This window comes from Anabrus simplex, chromosome 1 (genome assembly GCF_040414725.1).
Source record: "Anabrus simplex isolate iqAnaSimp1 chromosome 1, ASM4041472v1, whole genome shotgun sequence".
Lineage (NCBI taxonomy): Eukaryota > Metazoa > Arthropoda > Insecta > Orthoptera > Tettigoniidae > Anabrus > Anabrus simplex.
In genome coordinates, this window is record NC_090265.1 from 740,832,049 (window position 1) to 740,853,487 (window position 21,439).

The 21,439-nt window shown below is 38.7% G+C and overlaps 1 protein-coding gene across 1 annotated transcript in view; it reads left to right on the forward strand.

Annotated features, from left to right (window-relative positions):
- The window catches only part of LOC136857459 (RAB11-binding protein RELCH homolog), a 398,727-nt gene that overhangs the window by 191,250 nt on the left and 186,038 nt on the right, over nucleotides 1-21,439 (forward strand). The window contains exon 11 of the mRNA XM_067136130.2: nucleotides 12,310-12,484. Within this exon, the coding sequence (XP_066992231.2) occupies nucleotides 12,310-12,484 (175 nt within the window). The remainder of the gene's footprint in view (nucleotides 1-12,309; nucleotides 12,485-21,439) is intronic.

Genomic DNA, 21,439 nt, shown 5'->3' on the forward strand with positions numbered 1-21,439 from the left:
ATGCTTTTTACGATTCATCATCATCATCATCATCATCATCATCATCATCATTTCCCTTTATCCAGCTGTAGCCGGGTAGGGGCAAATATGGTTCCTCTCCACTTTCTTCGGTCTTTCCACCACTCCTCCTCCAACACTGTGTCCCAGTCCAGGTTTCTTTCTATAATGCTGCGTTGGATGGTATCCTTCCATCTCAATCGTGGTCGTCCACGGCCTCTCCTTCCTTGGATTTGCATTTCCATCACCTTTTTTGGCATTCTTTCGTCGCTCATTCGCTTTATGTGCCCAAACCATCTTAGTCAGCTCTTCTCTATTCTACATTCATTTTTTCCACTCCAATTTCTTCCCGGATTTTCTCATTCCTTATTTTGTCTCATCTACTCTTCTGTATCATACTCCTCAAGAATTTCATTTCGGCTGCCTGTATTCAACTCTCATCCTTCTTTGTCATTGTCCAAGTTTCTGCTCCGTAAGTTGTTATGGGTACGTAATACATCTTGTACATAGTATCCTTTGCTTCCATTGGCACATCTTTGTCCCATAACACATTTCTTACACTATGATAGAAACAACTTCCAGCTTGAATCCTTTTACTAATCTCAGCATCCAGTCGAGCATTCTCCATTAATTCACTCCCCAGGTATTTAAACGTTTCCACTACTTCCAGGGGCTTGTCTGCAAGTCTAATCTGACCTTTCCCTTCTTTCTCCCCTCTAGTCATAACAAGAGTTTTACTCTTTTCTACACTTATTTTCAATCCACATTCTTCAATCTTCCCATTCACCACATTCAACTGTTCTTGAACCTTCCTGTCCTCTTCTCCCCAAATCACAATATCATCTGCAAATAACATCATGTTCATTTCTCTTCCTCCATATGCTGCTTTTGCTGTTCTCATGATGTCATCCATTACTATTGTAAACAGGATTGGTGATAGAACACTTCCCTGTCTCAGCCCACTAGTTATTTTGAACCAACTTGTTCTGCCAACTTGTGTTTGCACGCAACTACAACATTCCTTATACAATTATGAAACAAAAAATGAACAGGATATCCACTTACAGGGACTGATTGAATGGCATCCCATTAAACGACGAAGACCTAGGGCTGTTAATCAAGACTGAGAACGATCAAAAGTGGAACGTGAATCACCATATACATATTTTGTTCTTAGAAATCAGGAGCGTCTGCAGGTCTGTAGGAATGCATTCATTAGTTTGCACGGAGTAACACAGAAGCGTGTATTCAGGATTGCTAAGCTGTTGGCGAAAGGCGAAAGCCCAGTGGACAAGAGGGGATTCAATAAGAAGAACAGTGCTATATCACGTGAAATCTGCACTGAAATTCGGGACCACATTCTCAAGTTTCCAGTCAAAACTTCTCATTATGGGGGTAATGAAGGAAACTATTGGGATGCAAGGCTGAACCTTAAAAAAATGCATGATTTATTTTGTGAGGAACATCCTAATCTTGAAGTAAAATGTACATTTTATGTTGATTATTTCAATAAGAACTTTGGCTACAGATTCGGTAAACCCCAAATAGATATGTGCAGTATCTGCGAAGAACTTCAAGTCAAAATGAATTCGCTGCACTTATCACAAAATGTTAAATTAGCAGCAGCAAGTGAGCTAAATATTCACAAACACAGAAGTCACAAATTTTATTCTTCTATGAAATCATGCCAGTCTGATAATACAGCCTGTGTTGCCTTTGACTACATTCAAAATTTACCTGTACCTCATATACCTGTCAGGAAATATTCTACCTAAGGCAGCTATGGGTACATGTATTTACAATACACAACCTTCAAGACAATAGTTCCTAAGTATACATGTATCATGAGGGGCAGGCCAAGAAAGGGGCCAATGCAGTGTGCACATTCATATTGGACTAACCAACGAGATTAAACTAGGCACGAAGAAACTTCACTTGTACTCGGATGCGTGTCTAGGCCAAAATAGGAATCATTCATTTATTCGTTTCTGCATGGGCATGGTCGAAGATAAACGATTTGAGGAAATTATTCACCGCTTCCCTATTAGAGGTCATTCCTTCCTGCCTTGCAATAGGGATTTTGGTGTTTTCAAGAAACAAATTAAGCGCTGCGACAGAATCTACACTCCAAAAGAATACTGTACAATAATAGCTAATGCAAAAAAGGATGTTACGATAAAAATGGTCATGTTACGATAAAAATGGTCGAAGGAACTGACATCATTGATGCGGATGCGTGGTGGCCTAAGCATTATAGGAAAACAACTCTAAGTGATGAATCAACAGGGAAGGACGTTCCTAGAAGTGCGAAGGTGGTGTTTGCTCCTGCATCGTTTTCCGAGTTCCAGTATTCTGCAGATCATCCTGGCAGAGTGATTGCTCGTCCCTTCATTGGGAGTATAGCCCATCACACATTCCATTTGTCTCAGCCTGGGCCAAGAAATGGTCCTCTTATGAATCAGTTGATGAAGGCCTATGAGAAAGGACGATTACCAATCAAAACAGCAAAAAAGGATGATCTCAAGAAGGTTCATCGTTATGTAACGACTTCTGAGGCGAGTAAAGCATTCTTTGATGAATTACTAGAATGGCCGTGTCAGTGAAAAAGGTTTACCTGTCTTTTTCTAACAGTATTACTTGTTTTGCTAATATGCTTTTGTTCCTCAATATCTGTGACTACAGTGCAGCTGTTTTATTAATAATGGGTTTATTTAAACATACCGCATAACCGAATAATAAACAATTCCGTGTATTGTTTGAAGAAAGTAACAGTTATTCCATTTAAGTTACCTTTTATTTTCATGTTTGCATATACATATATTCATTTAGAAATAAAGGAAATACACCAAGAACAAAAAAGTTATTGCTCGTTTACAGGTTCTGTTCGTTCCATGTTGAAAGGAACTAAGTCCAGTTACGTATTTTGTCTGTAAAAGTGTTAGTAGCATACGGAACAATACAATTTTTACTTTATTATAACGGCATGTGTGTGCACTTTACAATGTACAAACAATTATGTCTCATATTACAATACAAGAGCGGAAAAATAGTTTTTTGTGTTTATCTCAAAACTTTAAAAATTGGACATAGTGCCTTTCAACAATGAGCTATTCATGTGTTTATAAGAAGAATTGGTAACAAGGGAAAGCCTGAGAAAATTAGGTAAGAGTTGAGAAAAGGGGAGGTTGAGTAGGCTTGAGGGTAGTGTAAATTTAAGAAGCTGGTATATAGTTTAAGTTTATCATGGATAGTTGAAATGAAGCTTAGGTGGAAGCTTTAAAAAAAAAAAAAAAAAAAAAAAAAAAAAAAAAATAGTGAGATGACTGAGTGAACTAATGGACTTGGAATGGAGTACTGTCTGTTTGTGTGTAAATGAGGAGTGGAAAAACAAATGGATTGTTTAAGTGTATTTGTGTGAGGAGGGAGTATAAAGAAGGTGTATGTAATAGAATTGAGATAGATTAAGTGGGACTGTAGTTAAGGAGAAAATGTTGGCAGTATGGAAATTATGAAAGTAGGTCATATGAAAAAAAAAAAAGGTTAAATGGTGTAGATGCCTTGATGAGGGGTGTAAAATTGATGGATTGTTGATGTTTATGTACTAAGTTTAATAGGATGGAAGAAATGGGATAAGTCTAACAGTTTGATGTAAGTATGGTGCTGTAGATTGAGAAGATTGAGTGAACTAATGGACTTGGAATGGAAACTGTTTGTTTGTGTGTAAGTAAGATGTGAAAAAAAGAAGTTAAATTGTTTTAAGTGCGATGATGAAGGATGTGAAATGGTTGTTTGTTGATGTTTAAGTCTTAAGTTTAATAAGGTGAGATGTAGTGGGCGAGAATAGTGTGAGAGAGGAGAACGTGACGTATCAAGGGAAGACAGAGGGGTTCAGACTTGACTCACCCCAAAGAAGTTAGGCTTGAGCATGTCTGCACGGGAAGAAAAAGGAGAGGGAAGATAGAGAGCTGACAATGAACGGAGTAGGTGTGACATACATAGCGGAAGTGTGTGGCAGGCCATGTGTTGGGTCTGGTTTCCGCCAAGATAGCTTGTCACACATGATAGGGAAGGAATACGTTGTCAGCAAGTGTAGATGAGATATGAGATCAGTTCTTACGTGGCGAGGCTGGTGGCTGCGATCAACAGGTTGGTGGGCATGTATTCCATACCAGGGCTGACTCAGCGACCAGTCTACTAAATTTTTTTTTTTAGGTGGTAGGTAGGAGTAGGGGAATAGGGTAGTTTGTAGTGTGGTGCTTCCTGCACGTATGCTGGCTATTTGTGTACGTATGGGAGGACACTGAGTAGATGTAGAGGTAGATAATTTAATTAAGTAGTTTTAGGAGAGATGTAGTGCCTATTCTTTGTTTGTTCTGTGTTTCGCTCTGTCTTTATTACCTGTAAGCTGATGCACAGTGGGTCAAAATCGAAATCTAGGAGGACAAAATTTTTTTTTTTATAATTAAAAAATCAAAATTTGTTACTTCTACAGCATTCTCATATAATTGCCGCGCACTATTCTGGGATATAAACGCATCTTAGTGTAAATCTGTCACCACTGTTCTAGGTGGAATATTATCTTACCTCCTGCGCTGTGCGTGCGTATCTCACAGTCTGAATTGGAGAGTGAATGTAAGTGACTGTGGTTTGGTTGTCTTTGAGGTTAGTGTGATGCTTTAAGGTGGAACATGCAGCTGAAGGTATGATCTTTACATTTGTAACGGGTTTCAGTTATTAATGGGCGTAATTGTTACGTAATTTTAGCTATATTTGCATCATGTAATATTTAACTATTATATTTAAAATTGTTTTTTCACTTAGAGTTTTAGTATGTCGCGTCACTCTGCGTCACTGTCTACTTAATGTTAAAATGTAGATAAAGTCTTGTAGTTTACGCCTGTTATAAGAATTTTTGCATCTTTTTGCAACTTACTTAGTTATTTTACGTTTTAGAAGATGCCGCGCAACCAGTTCTCTCACGTTTACAACTGTTTGAAGCACTGGGTTCGAAGATTGTGTCAAAAGTGGAACTTTGTGACTTTGTCAAAAGTAAATTAGGGATAGACATTTGTTCTGAAGAGATAACTGAATGTCTACAAGGAGATTTAAAGGATTTTGTTGATAATTTTACCAGGCAGTGGAAGCAGGTTCATAGAAGTAGAGCAAAATTCATTTCAAAATATTCTGGTGGTTAAAAGAGAAGATAACATTTTCGAAAATTGTGTATGATTCTAAATTAACAGAAAATTTAAATCCTCCTATTCCATCGGCATCGAAAGTCGGAAGGCCTAGAAAGCTTTTTCATGAAAGTAGTGAAAAAACAAAGAGACGAAAAATTCAACCGCTATTCTCTGCACATTCAGAACAAGAACTTATTCATGTCACACTAGTATCATTGCACATGTCTGCAAAAATGGTTAAAGAAACTCTTAAGTCTCCACATAGAGCTACTAAAATTAAAAAACCCTATATATCACCAGCTGTAAAACCTGTACCACTTACCGGTGAAGAGTCTCTATCATTCCTTGTAGATAACAATTGCAGCAAAAGCCAATATATGAATATGCGACTTGAATGCAAAAATAGGAACTGTAATATTTTCCCACCTTACCACATCATTAGAGAAACAAAACAGAAATGCTATCCACCAAGTGAATCAATAACAATAACAGAAACATGAGCCACAATAACATTGCAATCACTGGTCGACCATACAATTGAGCGCCTGGCAGTAGTTCAAGAAGATGTTTTGAAACAGTATATTTCTAGCAATGATACAGTTCATATTATATTAAAATGGGGGTGTGATGGTTCAAGCGGACATAGTCAGTATAAGCAGAAATTTACAGATGATGATGGCAGTGACAATGATATTTTTGTAGTTTCAGTTGTTCCATTACAAATCTATTCTTTAAATGTAGAAAGCAACAATGAAAAGAAAATTTTATGGCAGAACCCACGACCTTCTTCGACACGATTTTGCAGACCTCTTAAATTATTGTTTGAAAAGGAGACTGTAGAATTGACTAGGCGAGAGGTTCAATTAGTTGAAACTGAAATAACGTCCCTCCAACCAATTAAAATAGAAGTTGATGATCAATACATATATATTAATCAAACTCTATTGCTGACCATGTTGGATGGAAAAGTCTGCAATTCTATTACAGGTTCATCAGCACAGAGGTGTTATGTGTGTGGTGCTGGTCCCAGAGAAATGAATAACACACTCACAAAAACAGTTTGTCCTGAAGAGAGCTATAAATTTGGATTATCTACCCTCCATTGTTGGATCCGTTTGTTCGAATGCCTGCTATATACATCTTACAAAATAGAAATTAAGAAATTGTAAGCAAGAGGGGATGAAGATAAGACAAAAATAGAAAACAAAAAGAAAGTAATACAAAATAAATTTCGATCAGAAATGGGTCTGCATGTTGACAAGCCAAGGCGTCGGAAATTCGAATGATGGCAACACTGCTCGCCGTTTTTTGAGGATCCAGTCTTGTCATCCAAAATCACGGGTATAAATGAAGAGGTAATCAGACGTTTTTCTACAATTTTGTGTGCTCTTTCTTGTCAGTTTCCTATAAATACACCCGCTTGCAAAACCTACACCCAGGATACAGCAAAATTGTATCTAAATCTGTATCCATGTTATTATATGCCAGTCACTATGCATAAAGCATTAATTCATGGTGCAGATATAATTGATTTTTGTACTATACCTATCGGGCAATTGTCAGAAGAAGCCCAAGAAACACGTAACAAAGTTTTGAGAAAATACAGATTTGGATATTCTAGGAAATCCTCACGAAAACATACAAATGAGGACATATTACTTATGCTGCTGATATCTTCGGACACAGTAATTTCTCATAAAACCACACTTCTACATAAAATGAGAAGAGCATTATCCAGTGACTCCTGAAAGAACCAGATGTACCGGCCCATCATGAACAGCATGCGGCAGTGAATGACGATGATGCTTCAGATGACACACGTGATGAGTCATCAAGGTCAGGGTCATCGAGTGATTAGTGATAGTGACTGAAGTGCTGTCTGCAATTATCCACAATTGCAGTCTTCCAAATTAAAGGTAAACTGAGTACAATCTATTGTAGTTTATTGTAGTTTAGGCTCTATCCAACTCCTAGTCAAAGACAATTTCTTGCATGTGTAGACGTAGATGTAGCTTAAAAAAGGTCTTAACTGATGTTTATTATGAAGTAAATAAATTATATACGTTGCTTTCACTCTAAATTCACGATTAAAACGTAAAAATAATTTTGTCCCCCTAGATTTCGATTTTGACCCACTGTGCGATGGTGTACACTAGGGTGGGTAATAAAGATATGTATGTATGTAAAAAATTTGGTCTCCCATTTCATCAGCATCAACAACCTCTTCTTGTTCCAGAACCAAATTATCTACATCTTTACCTTGATGCAACTGTTGGATATGTTCCTGCCATCTTTTTGCTTTATCTTCTTTCCCTAGAAGTGGCTTTCCATCTGAGCTCTTAATATTCATACACCTAGATTTCCTTTCTCCAAAGGTTTCCTTGATTTTCCTGTATACAGCATCTACCTATCGTAGGACCATACAACCTTCGACATCCGTGCACTTCTCCTTCAGCCAGTCTTCCTTAGCTACCTTGCACTTTCTATCCACTTGATTCTTTAATCGCCTGTATTCTTATCTGACCTCTTCATTTCTAGCATTCTTATATTTCCGTCGTTCATCAATCAGGTCTAAAATCTCCTGAGTTATCCACTGATTCTTAGTTGATCTTTTCTTCCTTCCTAACATTTCTTCAGCAGCCCTACTGACTTCATTTTTCATGACTATCCACTCTTCCTCTATTGTGTTTTCTTCAGCCTTTTCATTTAGTCCTTGTGCAACATGTTCCTTGAAACAATCCCTCACACTCTTTTCTTTCAACTTGTCTAGATCCCATCTTTTTGCATTCTTTCCTTTCTTCAATTTCTTCAACTTCAGATGGCATTTCATGACCAACAAGTTGTGGTCAGAGTCCACGTCTGCTCCTGGGAAAATTTTGCAATCCATCACCTGGTTTCTGAATCTCTGCCTAATCATAATGAAGTCTATTTGATACCTTCCAGTGCCTCCAGGTCTCGTCCACGTATACAGCCGTCGTTTGTGGTGTTTGAACCAAGTATTGGCAAGGACTAAATTATGATCAGTGCAGAATTCAACCAGCCGACTTCCTCTTTCATTCCTTTGTCCCAATCCGAATTCTCCTACTGTATTACCTTCTCTTCCTTGGCCTACCACTGCATTCCAGTCTCCCATCACAATTAGATTCTCGTCACCTTTTACATATTGGGTGAGCTAGTAGGCATATAGACCAGCACTATTGTGGTGGACATTGGTTTGGTGTCTATCTTGATGACAATAATTCTTTCACTATGCTGGTCATAGTAGCTTACCCGATGCCCTATTTTCTTATTCATTATTAAACCAACTCCTGCATTTCCCCTGTTTGATTCTGTGTTGATAATTCGGTAGTCGCCTGACCGAAATTCCTGTTCTTCCTGCTGACGTACTTCACTTATACCAACTACATCTAACTTTAGTCTATCCATCTCCCTTTTCAGATTGTGTAGTCTACCACAACGATTCGAACTTCTAACATTCCACGCTCCGATTCGCACAATGTCAGTATCCATCTTCCTGACGATCACCCCCCTCTTGTGAAGTCCCCACTCGGAGATCTGAATGAGGGACTAGATTACCTCTGGAATATCTTACCTGGGAGGAAGCCATCATCAGTACATCATTCATACAGAGAAAGAGCTGCATGTCCTCGGGAGTTAGTCAAGGCTGTTGTTTCCAGTTTCTTAGGCAGTCCATATAATCTAGGTGGCACTGCATCCCCCGGGGACAGATGTTTAACCTCCTCTTTTGGAATTGAAGATTGCCTTAAGAGCTTCACAGTGGTGTTGGACACACGAGCGGTGGGGTCACGTGAGCTCAGTCTGTAAACAGGCTCTGATAATATAGCGGAGTGGTTATGGACACTGACGAGTATAAGAATAAGATCCCAGCTATAGCCGAGTGGTTATGGACACTGATGAGTATAAGAATAAGATCTCGGCTATATTGTCAGAGCCTGTTTACAGACTGAGCTTCCATGACCCCACCACTTGTGTGTCCAACACCACCGTGAAGCTCTTCAGGCAATCTTCAATTCCAAAAGAGGAGGCTAAACATCTGTCCCCAGAGGATGCAGTGCCACCTAGATTATATGGACTGCCTAATTTCCATAAAAAGGATGTTCCCCTCAGACCTCTTGTTAGTGTGATAGGTTCTCCTATGTATGCTCTGGCTAAATACCTAAGCAAATTGTTTCAGTCACACATAGGACATACTGAATCATACGTCATGGACTCTTGGTATTTCGTCAACAAACTGTCAACCATAACCCTTCAACCTAACGCACTTTTGGTGAGTTTCGATGTGGAGTCCTTGTTCATTAAAGTGCTGATTCACTCGGTCATGCCTGTCATTGAACACCTGTTCCTGAGGACATTACTAAGCTATTTTACCACTGCATGACTTCCAGCTATTACTTGTGGGGTGGGAATTTTTACAAACAGAAGAACGCAGTGACTATGGGAAGTCCACTTTTGCCCATAGTGGCTAATTCCTTTACGGAGCATTTTGAGAAGGAGGCTATTGCTTCGGCGCCTGTCAAACCTATGATATGGTGGAGGTGTGGTAATGATGCATTTGTGGTCTGGACAGAAAGTCCTGAGAAACTTCATCTATTTCTAAACCACATAAATCAGCAACATCCTTCAATAAAATTCACTATGGAGATGGAGTCCGACGGATGCCTTCGTTTCTTCGATGTTCTAGCAAGAAAGAAATCGGACGGCTCCCTAGGATACCATCTATCGTAAGCCTACCCACACAAACCACTATCTTCATGCAGATTCTCACCACCATCCAGCATGAAAACAAGGCATTCTCATGACACTTGCCAAAAGAGTGAGACGAATTTGTGAGCCATCAAATATCCAGGTGGAGATGGACTCTCTGTAAGTCGCATTGAAGGGTAATGGTTACAGCGATTTGCAGATTCATAGTCCTGCATCCCAGAGAAACAACCAAGCAAAGCTCACAAAAGGAAGAAGTGAAGGGAACTGCCTACTTGCCTAAAATTCACAACACCACAGATCGAATTGCCAAGGTCCTCTGCAAACACAATATAAAAACAGTGTTTGGCACCACCACTAAAATTGCTCCCAGTCTGAGTAAAACTAAGGACAAATTGTCCCCACGTTTACATCCTGGGGTATACGAAATTCCCTGTACTTGCAGTAAGGTATACATCGGCCAAACATGCCGGTCCATTCGTACCCGTATCAAGGAACAGAACGTAATATTCATCTCAACCAGCCAGACAAATCAACAATAGCTGAGCACGCTCTATCGTCGGGTCATGATGTCGTGTTCCAAGACGCTCGAGCTCTTACCCACACTGGACACCACAGGTCCAGGATTATACGGGAAGCTGTGGAAATACGTAGAAATCCTAACAGTTTCAACAGAAACACTGGCTGTCTATTAAGTAATACCTGGTTGCCAGCCATTAAAAATTTATGTAAGTAGTTCCCTTCCCTGTCCCTTCACTATTGTTATTTTGTCTCGGTGTTTTCCAAATTTATACATTCCTCATCACCAGATTTTTCGTTCCAGGCTTGTGTCAATGTCATATGTTACGTACACATGTTATGTGAACCTCTTTTACTGATTCTGATGGTTCGGTCAGCTTTCGCTTTGAACGCTAGCGCTGTGCCACATCCAGGGTGCCATCTAGTGGCAAATGAACGTACCATTTCCACTTCTATTATAACGTCTAAATTTAAGGCGTCTGTGTTTAATAAGCCTTTCTCGTGGAAAGTCGAGATTTTCTTCTGTAGACGCAGAGCACAGTTCTCTGTGAAACTTAAAGAATTTCACCTTATTTTCTTGACACGGCATAAGCCCAAAAGCCTATACAGTATCATGTTTAAAAGTAAGGTTAAGTTTGTTAGTGACGTGTAATTGGAAGGACGTCCATTTGAGGTGGCAAAGGAGAGTGGAAACTTCTAAATGAGTTTCATATAGTTTGTGGTTCAGAAGAATTTCTTTTATGTGGAGAAATTGGATTTTGTTTTTAATCCAAATTTTATCTGTTTTAAGCTGAGTCGCACAAGCTTTTCTGTGTTCCTATGAGTTTTCTTAGTGAATTTTAAAAATTTGGGGGTTGAGTTATTGATCAAGCATTTTTTCAAAAATCGTAAGTCTTGCCCTAATTTGCCAACCTTTGAGATTGCAATAGAGGTTAGCTTTCTTGCCTGTCTGGATGGCATTTCCATTACAAGATATTAGAATCATTCCGTATTGACGGTTTTCACTTTACAAAGGAAAAAGTTAAATGTATCCTCCTAATTCAGTACAAAACATAAATCTATTATTAGATGGAGCAATAAAATTCAAACATGTTTCAATACGTTTGAGCCATCTTCAGTGAAATAAAGGGGGGTTAAAGTAATCGAGATAATACAAGTTAAAAATGTGCTAAGAACAAAATGAAGGAACAAATGTAAAACAAAAGAGACAGATGAAAATAAAAAGAATAACAATATACAATATTGACATCACTAGATGGAGCAATAAATAACTCGCTGAGACAAATTCAGTAAAAAAATATTAATATAAAACATAATTGAATCCAAAAAATGTGCTAAACCTAAGAAAAAAAAATAAAATAAAAAATAACAGAAGTCGAAACATGTTTGAATTTTATTGCGCCATCTAATGATGGATTTACCGGGCGAGTTGGCCGTGCGGTTAGAGTCACGTAGTTGTGAGCTCGCATCCGGGAGATAGTGGGTTCGAATCCCACTGTCGGCAGCCCTGAAGATGGTTTTCCGTGCTTTCCCATTTTCTCAAAAGGCGACGGCCGCTTCCTTCCCACTTCTAGGCCTTCCCTATCCCATCGTCGCCATAAGACATATCTGTGTCGGTGTGACGTAAAGCCAAAAAAAAGATGTATTTATGTTTTGTATTCAATTAGGAGGATACATTTAACTTTTATGTTTGTAAACTCAGTTTGATTCTGCTTCTCGGTTTCATCAGGAGGATGGGCATCACCACTCATTGAGGGCCATCTCGCCAGATCTCTAGTCTTGATGCTGTATTCAGTATTAAAAACGGATCTTGCAAAATTACAGTTTCACACTTGTCTATATGTTTGTCTCCTCTTCCCAGACTAACCTCTCATTGTGCTGTGTGTCCTAGCCTACTCCTCCGAACTCGCCGAGTGCTGCAGCAAGCAGACGAGGTTACGAAAGTGACCAGCGGATCGTCTACACTGTCACTGTACTGCAGACTCTCCTGCCGTATCTCCTGATGTGTGCCACAGCTGTGAAGCCGGTTCTGCAGCGGGTGGGTCCTGATACACTAGCAGTGGAACGTAAGATTTCTTAGTTTATCTCTTTCTCTCTTTGTGACTTGAGTGAGGGGCAGAAGTTGGTATACTATTTAAACTGCTGGTGATCTAGACTTCGGATGTTGAAATATAACAGCTTCTGGGCTGCTTTCATCAACGTGTGTTAAACCTTAATCCTGAGGTATACAGATTTAACTCTGAATTGGACTATTCATTCTGTTTCATCTAGGAGGGTTAATTTTAACTTTAGATTAAGGCTGGAGTTAAGTTAACCTCTTATTTCACCTGGGTTAAACTGTTAACTCGAGGTTAAAAGCAAAATGGCTGCCGTAAATCATGTGTTTGATGTAGAGTTGCTTTATTTATATATGTTAAATGTTGTTCCTAAAAGAAATAGGCCTATAATAGGAAGGAACGACTTTCAGAATCTATCTGAGCAACAATTAATGTAAAAAAAACCATGGTCAGTAAAGTCTTCAATGAAATTCGCGAGTGTTTAGAATACACAACCGAGCAAAGCAGACCTCTCTCTCTTATACTAAAGGTATTCATTGCATTAGGGTTTTATACCACAGGGTCGTTTCATGTAGTGGTTGGAGACTACAAGGATTATTTTTCTGTCAATTATCAAGTAATCAGTGATTCTAACCTCAAAATTCATTATATGGTTGCAAGATAGCCTGTAACAATGGCAACACTATTAAATTCCCCTTTTATTTTTTCCCTTGTGTCCTCCTTTTCTTTTAATTTTTCACGTCAGTCTTCTTGCATTCTTCAAAGCCTTGGTACTTGGCTAATTCAATAAATAATGTTTTTTCTAAAGCAGAAAAATTCGTGCCCTTATTTCTCTTCTGAACTTCTACCATTTTTCAATCACTGCAGTCAGTTCTATCACGGTCACGAAAGAATAATCTCTACGAATACCACAGAACTGTGGAAGAAAACTAAATACCGCGCAAAAAATAAACAAAAGAACCGTGCACGAGTGTGTTCATAATCTTTGATTTTTAGTCACGGCCTCCTTGATCGGTAGGCAGCTGTTTCCGGGGAGGGTTAATACAGTGTTAGTTAACCCTCCTGCCAAAATAGCTTGGTGAAATGAGGGACTCATAACAATGAGTTAAAATACTAACCCTAAGTTAACAAACCCAGGGTTAGAGTATATTTAACCCATGTTGATGAAACTGGGCGTATTCAATGAGATCTTGAAGTATTCTCTGACCAGATTATTCAGTCTTCTTAACCTAAGAGCCTCTATATGACTCTAATATTTGCAGATGGTGTTCTGATCTGGGAAGAAGATTAAGCAAAAGTACAGGAGAAACTAAATCTTTGGACTGGCAAGTTTAAAGAATATAAACTAAACATCAGTAAAACAAAAACTTTTGAAATGACTATCAACAGGAAAGGCACAGATTCAAACATTTTTCTGGAGGGTACTCTGTTACAATCTGTTTCCAACTTCAAATACCTTGGAAGTATAATTTCAAAAGATAACACATAAAACCAAGAAATAATAGGACTCAGAAAGCTTCTCAATTTTATTTTCAAGTGAGAAATCTACTCTAAGTTGATAAAATACCCCAGAAAGCAAAATTGACCATGTTTTATCACTAGTTCATTTCAATTCTCACATATGGACTTGAAACATGTACCCTGCATAACAAGGCAAATAGTAAAATCCAGTCAACAGAAATGAAATTCATCAGAACAATGAACCAAAAGACCAGAAAAGACAAGATTAGAAATGAAGCAAAGAGGAAGGAGGCTGGCGTCAAAATACCTGTTACCGAGCTTTCAGGAAGACACAGTGGTTTGGACATGTTATGAGGATGGACAGAATGAGAACAACAAGGAATTACTTTGACAGAGAACTGAAAAGGGAGAGGCCAGTTGGGAGACCAAGGAATCGATGGATAGGCAGCGTAATCTGAGGTAGACAAGAGGAATGTGAAGTGGGAGGACAAAGAGGAACAGAAACTATACTTCGACAGGAAGAAGTGGAGAGTGCTTGTACACCACACCCGGGAAACTGGAGCTGGAAAATGATGATGATGATGATGATGATGATGATGATGATGATGATGATTATTTGCATAGTTTGGTTGAGCATTGTATCAGTCTTTTGGACGTAAGCGCTGTTCATCCAAACTGCAGAAGAGTATACTACTTGGCATGTAAGCGAATACTGTACACTAAGGGAACAACCTTATTCTTTCTCCCCTATTAATAGCGAAAGTACTGATTTAATTTCTAACTGTTAGGTTCGATTCAATGTCGCTAACCATACAGTTTAGGGACCTTACTTGCCGATACAACATCCTACTGTCAGTGTTCATATTGCAGGTTGGCACTGTGTACAGTAAACCTCGATTCTCCGTTTTTGGAGGGTCCACGGGGAAAAAACGTACAACACGGGAAAACAGAAAATCCAGCATTGAGTGAACCATCAACAATTTGGCTAAACATCACGAAAATGAAATGCTGGTACAGTGAAGCCTTGTTAGTACGTTCCTCATTAACACATTTTCCCGCTCAGCACGTCGTAAATTCAAAGTCCCGATTCTCATTGTATTAAATCTATATAAAAATCCCTCACTTATCGCGTCTTAGATTTTTGCTATTACCACTTAGTACGATCATACTTTTCCTAGCCCAGAAAATGTTATTTGCCATCCCTTGTGAAATAAACGTGATTTACAGCTCGGGTAAGAGCCGTCGCCATAGTTGCGTGATTACGGAAAAAGTGAACCTACAGTATTTGTGCTTGTATTTCGTATTTCATTCAGAATTTAGAAATTGATTTTGTGTCGAGTGGTACAGTGAAGTTTTTTTGCATGTGATACAGTAGCCTATGTCTGGATTAGCTGCTAGCCCCCTTTAAAAAACAATCATGATCAGGAACATAATAGTCTAGGTATGGATACAGAAAAAGTGAAATTCCTTACTAAAGAAGAAAGCAATGTAAAATTATTAATAGGCGACTTCAACGCTCAACTAGGCAGGGAAAGAAAATACCAGGACATCATTGGAAAATGGCCAGCACACAAGAGAACAAATAAAAATAAAAATGGAGAGAGACTAGTTGACCTGTGTAGAAACCATAACTTAATCTCAAAATCTAAAAGAAAAACTCTCAAGAACTCATAACATGGAAACACCGTGACTACACTAAAGGAGAATGGCAACTGGATCACATCGGCATGGGGAAATATCACCACAAAGAGATCTATAATGTCAAAGTCCTGCGAGGAATAGACATAGGTTCAAATCACTACGTAGTTAAAATTAAAATTAAACTCTCTCCCCAGAGGAGAAAATAAAATCAAGTCCCTAAAACTAAAAGAAAAATAGATTCTATCCAGCTAATCAACAATGAAAATTGCCAAAATGCAACTGAAAAAATAAAAATCACAGATAAACTTGAAGACTTAAACCTTAAACAAATAGCAGAAGACCTGGTTCCAATTAAACCTCATAAAAAGCACCTATGGTGGAAGAGCGAATGTGATGAAACAGTGGAGAAAAGACCTCAGGCATGGCTATTACATCAGACCCAAAAATCAGAATATCCTATCAAAATATAGTAAAACAGAGATAAGAAACTACTACCCAAGGAGAATAAAAAGATAGCATCATAAGAAGATACTGCAATTAATTGAAGAAGAATTCAATAAAACTAAGAAATTCTGGCTAAATATTTCAACAAGCTTCTAAATTGTGAGGAACCTACAGAACTTCTTCATTTGGACACCAACACCCTAATAAAAATACCACCAGAGAACATCAATTCCCCCACAATAAAGGAAGTCTACCAAGCACTGAATAAATTAAACTACAAAGCGCCAGGAGAAGATCAGACATTTGCGGAAATCTGGAAATGTGCAGGAAGATCAGCAAAAGTAGCTCTCCATCAGCAACTTGTCTCTATCTGGATTAAAGAACTACTACCAGAACACTGGACAACAGTCCTCATTCACCCACTGCACAGAAAAGGAGACAAAAACCACCCTAATAACTACACGGGAAACTCACTCCTAGACATAACGTACAAAATCTTTTCAATAATCATCCCTGATAGGATAAGTTTACAACTTGAGAAAGAACTAGGAGAATATCAAGGAGGTTTGAGACCCTGGAGGAGCTGTCCTGATCAGATCATTAGTCTTAAGTTGATAAGAGAAGAAACAGATATATGGTTGTAACATTTGTAGATTTCAAGAAAGCTTTTGATTGCATCCATAGAGAATCCCTGTTCAAAATTTTAAGACACCTTGGACTACACCCCAAATTAATAACCATGATAAAATTGACTCTCACTAACACCAAATCAAAAGTGAAGTTTAGAGGTGAAATATCAGAGTCATTTGAAATTAAAATTGGGCTATGGCAGGGAGATGGGTTCTCACCACTATTATTTAATTGTGTTCTAGAAATGGTAATGAGGGATTGGTTTAGAAAAAGTCCCCCAAAAATAAAGATTGGCCAAAAAATCAAAACAAATTGCCTGGGTTTCGCCGACGATTTAGCATTACTAGCAGTTGATATAAAAGAAGCAAAATCCCATATATTGCCCCCCTTCTTCTTCTTCTTCTTCTTCTTCTTCTTCTTCTTCTTCTTCTTCTTCTTCTTCTTCTTCTTCTTTTATGACCTCAACATTGCAAATAAAATTAGCCTCAAAATATCATTTAAAAAAAAAAAAAAAAAACAGAAATTATGTCCCAAAAACCAATACAATTAAAAGAAGTTACCATAAATGTTAATAAAATCAAAATAGTAACTCAGTTTAAATATCTTGGAGAAGTAGTAACACATAACCTAAATTTTAAAATTTTGTATCCAAACAAGAACAAATAGATTAGCTAAAGCACAAAAATTAACATGAGATACCTACAAAAAGAAATGTCTATCAATAAATGCAAAAATAAAACACTATAACACAGTTATAAAACCAGAAGCTACATATACATAAGAAACACATTTTCACCCGAATACTATAAACAGTCAAAGAAAATTCAGAAAATTGAAAGGAGGATTGGAAGAACCTGCATCAACAAAAAATACCAGAAAGATGGACAGTGGCGGATAATACCTAACAAAGTCGTGTACAAAGAGCTAGAACCCATTACAGATACTATGCGTTAGTGGAGACTGGGATTCTTTGGACATATCATGAGGATGCAGGATTCGAGACTTCTGAAACAACTAATACAACACAATCTCGTCTCAAAAAATAGCACAACAGGATGTAAATGGATCAGAGAAGTAAGAGAGTATCTGAAGGAAATAGGCCTTACAACTGATAAGATAAAATTGAATACAAAACTCAAGAATACAAACCTCCGCTTTACCCTTATGTGAAACAAACCAACAACACGCACATTTTCGACTGAGAAAAGGCCATGAAGATCGGAGTGTCTGAAGAAGTACTGGGAGGACCGCAGAACCCGAACAATCCCTTCAAAGAGACCTGAACAATGGACTGACTGAAGTGATCCTATGAGGTTCTAACCGGCACCACCCTCTAGAACCCCGGTAACATCCTAGCGGTGATGAGGTTAATAACCTTACCCACCAGCTGAGGAAAAAAGGAAGAGAGAGAGAGAGAGAGAGAGAAAAAGAGACTGGTGTGAAGGTTGCTATTGTGTCCGCCCCAAATGGGTAGATTAAGCGAACACAAGAGAGAACAAGGGGGAAAGTGAAACAACAAGTCACAGGACATCAAAAAAATTCAAGGATAAAAACAACACCAGCAAACAACATGATACTAAAATTACCCAAAAGGAAGAAAATAGAGACACTTACCCAAAACGTGGAGGAAAAGCGGCTTAAGGCCCGTGGACACCCAAACAAAGAAATAGTTGCAGCGCTGCACCAAATGTGGTAAATGAAAACCAACTTTTAAGTGATATGAAAGAAAACTTTAATAGACATTTAAATGAGAGGTAACAATTCAAAAAGATAACATCTGGAGTGTACCTAGGTTCATCTTTAAAAGGAGATTAAAGTCAGATAATAACTTGAACCAGGTTGTTTAAAAGAATGTAAATACTCGATTAACAGTAATTGGATTAACTTGCAAGAAATTAATATGATTAGTAAATAAATAGCCAACAAGGTAGCTTTAAATAAGAGAATGTAGACTTCATTTAACAAATAATAAAGGAACTAATCCGTAAATATCAACAAGAAAAAAAAACAACAGTGACCTCCATACCTCAAACAAGATAATTAAAATATTGATTTAAATGTGATCGATCACGCGTTTAAGAGAAAAACAAATACCGTGCTTAGCTTAGTAAACAATCCGTAGTTCCATGACCTTTAGGCCGGTTGCCTTTTAACTTTACCACAATTCGTTCCAATTTCTACCAAGGGCAATTTCCAAGGGCACACGAAAATAAAGGTAGAAGTTACACATTTCGCCCAGACAATGAACGAGACGAAACGACAAAGAGGTTGGCTGAAATAAATCACTTTATATGAAAGAAATGCCAACGATACCAGGCAACAAGAATATTTCCATCCAAGAAGCACACACGAACCAACAACAATCCCCGTTTAAAACAAAAGCCCCCAACAATTACCCAAACACACGTTGCCATAGTAACGGACAAGCAAAGCACCGTCTACAAATGAGAAGTAAAACCAACGGTATAAATTAAAATTAAACAGAGATCCCAGAAACAATGCAAAAAAAGGTCAAAGTAAGGAGAAATAAATCCCAGAAGGCAAGGAACCCGAAGGAAAGCTAACCCCGCTACCTTGGAAACAGCGCCTTGGTTCACACCTTATGGTACAATAAAGTGCAAAAAAAAAACTTTTACTTAATTTTAAGATAAACATACCAATTTCTTTCACCGTGCGAACTGCATTCTAAAATGATTAATTGCCGAAACCGTTTCCTATGGTTCACAGACGCACACGATATCCAGCACAAATTTCGAAGAGGAAGTCTTAATCCAAATATTATTATTATCATTACAGTTATCTTGAAGTACGCCGAAACACATAAATCTTCTTGCTTCCCCAGAATTACTTTAATCCAAAACAGTTACATACCTTTGAGTCCAGAAAATTGAGAAGTTCAAACCTGGCCATTGTTATTGAAGACAGGCAACCACGAGGCCGTGAACTAAAGTTCTTCACCAAGGATCCTGGAGAATTATCGTAGCAAAAACATAGTCCAATGAAACAGTAGGAGGCCAGCAACTAATGAAATAAGGGATTATCCCTCTTAAGTTGGATTTCACGGGGTTTCAGCACAACCACCCGCCGGATAGCGGAACACACACTTTCACGTCCATCCATGGCGGGTACAGGACGCAGACTCCCTTGGAAGTAGTCGCTAGAAGTCAACAGTAGACTCGCGTCACACCACTCACGCACGCGCAGTAGGCGCAGACTCAGAACTCATAACAGCCGCGCATGGCATGCTATCCTCAAAAAAGTATATTGGCAAAAGCCGATTGACACAGAATTTCCAAATGGCAACACACACGCCAGTTCAAAAAGGTTATGGGGGGAGTCTCAAACTACTTAATACTGTCTCAAGGTCATAAAACAAGAAGAATAAAAAGAAAAAAATTCTTTCAGAATGTACTTGGTATCCGCATCTTTAAGCACACAGGGGTCGCGAATGTTGAACTCGCACCTTCGAGTTTTGACTCGATCGATTTGACTTGGTCGATGTTTTTTCAAAATGACGGCCCAAGTCATTCTGTTGCAGTTGCACATGGCCGAGTATAACCTCCACGTTGTTGTCTAAGAATGTGACCAGAACATAATGGTGTTTTATTTATTTATTTGCTTTACGTCGCACTGGCACAGATAGGTCTTATGGCGACAATGGGATAGGAAAGGCCTAGGAGTTGGAAGGAAGCGGCCGTGGCCTTAATTATGGTACAGCCCCAGCATTTGCCTGGTGTGGAAATGGGAAACCACAGAAAACTGTCTTCAAGGCTGCCGACAGTGGGACTCGAACCCACTATCTCCCGATTAGTGGATACTGGCCGCACTTAAGCGACTGCAGTTATCGAGCTCAGTAAATGATGTTTTATAACCCACTGCTTCGAAATAAAAGGCTTCTATTAACTATTTAGTTTATTTTCTGGGTTGAACCGTGTTGTTGTTGTCTGTACATCACGTACAGTTTGCCGACGTTTTGAATACATTGCAGTATTCTTTGTCAAGGCGACTGAAATACCCCTACTCTATCCGAAGTAGTCAGTCTCCCAGGCAGCAGTCACAATACAAGAGTGGCCCTGACCTTGGTCTTTTATATCCTAGCCTTTTGGCTGACGTACCCCCTGGCTGTCTCGTGAGAATTCTGGAAGATATGTGTCACAGCCAGGTAGTGGGAGCTTGCCCACGCTGTTATGTAATTGGAGTTTTGGCCTGCGTGTTTATGTTGTGGTCTGTATGTCTTAAACTATGAATGATAGGCATCCAAGAATTACTGATTTTATATCCTTCTTCTAAATTCATATTGTTCGGATGTTTCTTGATTTCGATAGCCTCACACATTTTCCTTTCCAGATTCCAAGGGATATCTGCTAGGATCTTGGTCTTGTCAAATGATATCCGTGCCTTGTTTTGTAGGAATGCTTGGCTACCACTGAAATATCTGTTATGGTTCCTGGTGTGACGAATATGTTCTTTTAGGCGGGTGGAGATCAGACGTTTTGTTTCGCCAATATAACACGCTCCACAGCTACATTCAGTGTGATATACTCCAGGAGCCTGTAATTCTATTGTGTCCTTTATTGGTGGTAGATAACGGGCTAGCTTCCAGAGTGGTTTATAGATAGTTTTTATGTCGTATTTGTCCAGTATCTTGCCGATCCTGCCTGTAGTGTTTTTAATGAACGGCAGTATCGCTGTTTTCGGGCAGGTTAGTTCTCCTTTCCTGTTGTTTTCTCCTATGGTGGCCTTTTCTTTGTTCTCTTCTGATTTTCTAAAAACTCGTCGGATGTTATT